The sequence below is a fragment of the Canis lupus genome, chromosome 23 (genome assembly GCF_048164855.1).
Source record: "Canis lupus baileyi chromosome 23, mCanLup2.hap1, whole genome shotgun sequence".
Lineage (NCBI taxonomy): Eukaryota > Metazoa > Chordata > Mammalia > Carnivora > Canidae > Canis > Canis lupus.
Window position 1 is genome coordinate 660,483 of NC_132860.1, and position 6,284 is coordinate 666,766.

Genomic DNA, 6,284 nt, shown 5'->3' on the forward strand with positions numbered 1-6,284 from the left:
TCTCAAGACCGACCGGCTCAAACACCCGCCTGTTCTGTACCATACAGTATGGGTCACCAAGTTTAGGGAAAAAGAAGAGAGGGAGGATTAGGAAATAGAATAGGGACAACGATTTAACTAGATCAATTTTTGTTCTGATTTGATGATTTACCCGTGAAAGAGTCCTATTTTTAAAGTACAGAGAGGGCAGGTAAGCCAGAGCTGTCAAGGAGAAGGTTGGAAACCAGAAGGTTATAGTAGATGAAGCTTGAGGCCAACACAGGCCTCCCTGTGCTCATTAATTCGAGCAACGTTGGTTGAACACACATCACGTGCCAGACACTATTCTAGCCACTGGGAGATGGAGGTCGCCGCCCTCAACGTGGGAGAAACAGGAGAACAGAGGGGGTGACAGGACCATGAGGGCTGTTTGGGTGAGGTGCAGCATCTTCCAGAATGAGAATTTCCAGCTGCAGCTCATTCCCCCACCTGTGGCTGAGGACTGAGGCCTCTCTGGGGCCTGGCACTAGAGATAAAGGCGATCATCACGCAACCACGGAGGGACCACCTCTCTAACCGGCTTGGCCGCGCTGCCTGCCCCCTTCTGAGCTGAGGCGCTGAGGTGGATTCCGTGCCCGGGCCTTTCTCCAGGTCCATCATCCCCTGGGAGACTCCCTGTCTGTCCCAAGATGTTGCTGCAGCATCAGTTCACCAGACCAGTTGATTTTGTTGTACTTATTAAGCAAAGGAATGTCCCATACGTCCATCCAGCTTTTTAAGAAAATCTGCTTTGCCCCTTGGGGCCTTTCCCAGTTTCCCTGAAGCTCAGAGAAGAGACAGAATCCAGGCATGTGTCATACCCCCTCCTCTTGAGCTGCTGGGTGACCTGGAGGGACTCCATTCTCGCTGCTGCTGAAGAAGACAGTGGTGGGCCCGGCTGCAGGGTCACTGCAGGGTGACTGCAAGCTGCCCTGGGGAGGGGGCGGCATCTCCCTTTGGGTGCGTTTATGTTAAAACCCATTCAAGTGTAAGGTTTGCCCTTTCTAACAATAAATGCCTCGGTGTTTAAGTTCTGCGGAAAAAAAAAAAAAGGATTTCTTCCTTTTGCCTCGTTGCATCGGAAAGAGCAAGATGGGTCACCAGCAGCTCTACTGGAGCCACCCGAGGAAGTTTGGCCAGGGCTCTCGTTCTCGCCGCGTCTGTTCAAACCGGCATGGTCTGATCCGGAAATACGGCCTCAACATGTGCCGCCAGTGTTTCCGTCAGGACGCCAAGGATCTAGGCTTCATTAAGTTGGATTAAGTGAAGTTCCTTGAATGGGTCATCCAAGATACCTACCTTAACTGCAGATGTCCAAGATACCTACTTTGATGCCAACTCATTGTACATAAAATAAAAATACTCCAATTATGAAAAAAAAAATAATTTCCACCTGCGGCTGCTCGGCGGCCACCTCGCCCTCCACCCTGCTGTCTCCAAATGGGGCCGGGGCGGAGAGTCACCGTGACATTAGGTAAGCAGAGGCCCCAAGTGCAAGGAGACGCCCCTCCCTCTCTGGCAGGCATGCCCAGTATGTCCTAGTGGTTCTCGTAGGACACCCTCCCCCACGTCCTGCATCTGGACACGTACACACGCGCACGCACATTTATTTTAGGGATGGGAGTATATGCTTGTCAGCCCTCTCGGGAACATTAAGGGGAAAGCCTCAGCACTCCCCGTTACCTGTATTGCTTATGATCTCGTAGCTCTGTAATTTTTCTCTTCCCTGTAGTCTTCTTCCATAGGCTGGGAGGCATCGAGTAGCAGAGGAGCTCGGAAGGCCTTAGGTGGGCCTCGCAGGTGTCAGATCCAGGTAGACTGTTGCCTGATAACGCATCCGGGGGTATATCGCCTGCTTGGTCGCTTTGGAGGGATTCTCTAATGTATTTTCAGACGTTTATGTTCTGGTAATTCATTTAGGAGCAAGAGACGGGTCCCACTGATCACCCTATTATAAAGCATCTTTGAAAAGGAGAAAGTTACCTACTTTATAGACCTTTCTCATGGAGTAAAATAAAATGACAGACTAAAGCTCTTAGAGAAAAAAATAAATAAATAAAGCTCTTAGAGAAACTCCGGTGCAAGCATAGGGAGCGATGCCAGGAAAACCGAAGAGTAGGACTAACCGCAACCTCATCCTCTGACCTGGATTGAGGGCGCTGACCCAGGGGATTGCTAAGACCCCTTGACAGACCCCTTGAGTGTGAATGGTTTTAGGCTTGGTCTTCACAAACCCTTCCAAGATTTGATGGACCCTTCGGACCCTTCAGACCTGATGACCATAAGAATACAAATAACATTAACCATCAGGTAAATAACAATTGCTGATATCTCAGATTTAAATGGCGTTTTGAAGGTTTACCAAATACCATCACATTTGTTACGTAATTTGCTTTTTAGAGGAGGCCTACTGTCACGTCAAGAAAGCAGTCGTGTCCCCTGTCTTTGCAGATGAGGAAAGTGAGATTCGCTTGACTTGAAGTTAAATGCCTTGGGTAAGGTGAGTGGTCCTGGCCGCAGGACCAGCATCAGGTTCAGCTCAACACGGCGGCAACATGTTGGGATTAGATTCAAAATTTAGAATTTAGGGCAAAAGTTGAGTAAGATCAAAATGACTTTGGCAAATCTTCCCTCATCATCAGCAGGATCTGACTTCCTTAAACTATATCATTGTTTCAAATATGCAATTCCAGTAAATTAAATGCACGTAGGGGATGCAGCGGTTGAGCATCTGCCTTTGGCTCAGGGCGTGATCCTGGAGTCCCGGGATGGAGTCCCGCAGCGGGCTCCTGCATGGAGCCTGCTTCTCTCTCTGCCGGTGTCTCTGCCTCTCTCTCTCTCTCTCTGTGTCTCTCATGAATAAATAAACAAAATATTTTTTGAAAAATTAAATGCACATATGATGGAACTCTACTGAATTTCTATAATAATGCTTGAACCTGTGGCCATTATCACTTATTTTGCCATGAATATATTGTCTCATGTTCTATAAACTCCCTTAATCTCTCCTCTAGGATTGTTCTCTGCTTAAACAGAATCTCTGTTGCTCTAAATTTCGGAGAAATCCTAAGGGTTCTAGGATCCAGAGCTCGTGATCATCAGGTCGGCTCATGATTGTATAGAACGAAGGAGTCTCCTGTCTTAGCTTTGCTGCCCAACAATTCCTCTCAGCACACTTTTCCCTCCTGTGGCACTTGGACTTCAGCTAATGCGCATGCTTTCTGGGAGCTTTCCCAGATCTTTGAACATATATACTAAAAGCAGAGGATTCACATATTGATTCTTTGCTCTTAAAAATCCAATGGTAGGAAACTTGCCACGTGGCTCAGTTTGGGTACCTGATGCCGTAGGAGGAAGGCGACTAGGAACGAGTGCAACTGAAACAAGACCCTCACATCCTACTTTGCTCCCAAGAAATTATAAGAAATAGGGGCTCAGGGATTTTATTTTTTGGTATTTTCTCCCCCTAATATTTCATTTTATATATTTTTAAAAGACTTTATTTATTTGAGAGAGAGAGAGGATGAGAGAGGAGGAGGGAGGAGACGCAGACTCCCCGCTGAGCTCGGGGCACAGTGTGGGACGTGGGGCTCGAATCCAGGACCCTGAGATCATGACCTGAGCCCAAGGAGGATGCTTAACCAGCTGAGTCACCACCCAGGCGCCCCTCCCCTGATATTTTAGTACCGTTGCCACTCTGAATCCTAAACTACACTATGGTAATTTATGAAAACTTTTAGTTCTAAAAGACGTTTGTACCAGATGATTGAGGGCTTAAAACCAAGCCCATCTTTGAGCAATCAAAGCTACTTCTAAAGCAATTGTCAATAAAATTGACGAAATAAAACCATTAGGAGAGTGATAAAAGCAACTGAGGATTTTAATTGTGGAACTTAACTCTAATTTTTAAAATGTTTCAAATTGGATGATGTCATGGATCGTGACAGGTTTGTAAAAAGCACTGGAAGAAAAATACCCGGATTCTATCACTTACCGGCAGAAGGGTTTTGGCAATTTACTTGAATTTTCCAAACTTCAGCTTCCTCATCCTCTTCTTTTTCTGCTTCCTGTCAAAGAAATGGAACAAATGATCTAACGGGAAAGGCTAATTTCTTTTCCTTCAATTTTCCCCTTCCACCTCACTTTCAGGTAGTAACCGTGCTTTCAGAACGTTTGTGATGTATCCTGGAGAAAGCAGAAGCTGGGTCACGCTTTTTCTGTTCTGTTAAATTTTATTTTTATGATCTTAAAGCCATTAAGGATGTTAGTGTCCTGATGGGTAGGGGGGGAGTCAGGAGCAGGTGTAGAGGTCAGAAATCAACTGAGCAGGAAGGTGAGCTTCTGAGAAATGGGGAAGGCAGGGAAATTTATGCCTCGCAAGAAAAGAGGGCACCTGTGTTCAAGGATTCCGTTGTTTGGGGGATGATGGTGAGATCTCAGAGGACAACGGCTGCTCCTAGGCCTCCCAGGCCTGCTGAAGAGTCCCGAGCCTCAGGCCTGCCAGGAGAGCAGCCGGGCAACCCCCCCTGAAGTGGCGACGTGGACGGCAATCCTCTCAGGGGTCTGCATGGGGACTGGAAGAGTGGGTGACTGGGGACCGGGTGGGCCTTCCCAACGTCTCGGTGCCATGCTGACATTGGTGTTTTGCACAAGTCCTGAGTGAAGCATAGGGAGGGCTCTAACAGCACACTAAATGACCTTTCATCCCACCAAACTGGAGACCAGACTGAATATTCGGTTGATTGAAAACACATTTTTAAACATATTTTGTTTATTTATTTATTTATTTATTTATTTATTTATTTATTTATTTATTTATTTAAGAGAGATAGAGACAGGGACAGAGCAAGAGAGAACACAAGCAGGGAGGAAAGGGAGAGGCAGGCTACCCGGGAGCCCAGCACGGGGCTCCATCCCAGGACCCTGGGATCATGACCTGAGCCATAGGCAGATGCTTAACCCACTGAGCCACCCAGGCGCCCCTGAAAATATATTTTTTTTTGAAAATATGTTTTAATGAGATATTTCTTGCATGCCTTATAATATGGGCTAAAAATCCAACAAATACCTTGACATACAGCTGACCCTTCAACAACACAGGAGTTATGGGTGCTGACCCCCACAGAGACAAAAATTCATATATAGCTTTTAACTCCCCCCAAACTTAACTACTAATAGTCTATTGTTGACTGGAACCCTTATCAATAACATATACAGTTGGTTAATACATATTAATGTATTATATTAACTGTATCTTATATGTAGGATATCAGGTATTCTTGCAATAACATAAGCAAAAGAAAAGACAATGTTACTAAGAAAATTATATTAAAGAGAAAATGCATTTATAGTGTTGTACTGTATTTATTTAAAAAACTATTTAAAAAAAATAAAAAAAAATTAAAAAAAAATAAAAAACTATTTAAAAAAATAAAATTATTTTATTTTTATTTATATTATTTATATAATATAAATATTTATATATTTATTCATATTATTTATTTATTATTATTTATATATTAAATATTTATATATTTATTCATATTATTTATTTATTATATATTTATTATTCATATATTAAATATTATATATTTATTTATATCATTTATATAATATAAATATTTATATATTTATATAATCATTTTATTTTATTATTTATAAAAAATTATTTTAAAAAATTCACATATAAGTGGACCTGCATGATTCAAACTTGCGTTGTTCAAGGATCGACTGTACACTGATAGCTCTACTCTTTCTCTCCCTCCCTTCCTTCCTTTTCCCTTCTTCTTTTCTTGGAATCTTCCTGCAATCATAATTAGTGCTGACTTTCTAGAGTGATTAGCTCAGTGGATTGGAGCGTGGTGTTAATGGAGCAGTGGCCTCATCTTAGCCACTTTAAACAGAGAAAAAGACTACCCGACCGTCACAGAGACCCTTTTTATTGGATTCCGTCGGTCACAAGCTCCCTAAATAGGAGTTGAATGGCCAAAGGGAATTTTATTTTTTTACTTATTTTTTATTGGTGTTCAATTTGCCAACATACAGAATAACACCCAGTGCTCATCCCGTCAAGGGCCCCCCTCAGTGCCCGTCACCCAGTCACTCCCACCCCCCGCCCTCCTCCCCTTCCACCACCCCTAGTTCGTTTCCCAGAGTTAGGAGTCTTCATGTTCTGTCTCCCTCTCTGATATTTCCCCCTCATTTTCTCTCCTTTCCCCTTTATTCCCTTTCACTAGTTTTTATATTCCCCAAATGAATGAGACCAT

At 43.6% G+C, this 6,284-nt stretch overlaps 1 protein-coding gene across 1 annotated transcript; it reads left to right on the plus strand.

The window, feature by feature from the left end:
• Positions 1–1,062: 1,062 nt before the first annotated feature.
• Positions 1,063–1,404, plus strand: LOC140615361 (small ribosomal subunit protein uS14-like). Its single transcript, XM_072795256.1, has one exon. The coding sequence runs from the start codon at positions 1,111–1,113 to the stop codon at positions 1,279–1,281; it is 171 nt and encodes a 56-aa protein (XP_072651357.1). The 5' UTR covers positions 1,063–1,110; the 3' UTR covers positions 1,282–1,404.
• Positions 1,405–6,284: the final 4,880 nt, after the last annotated feature.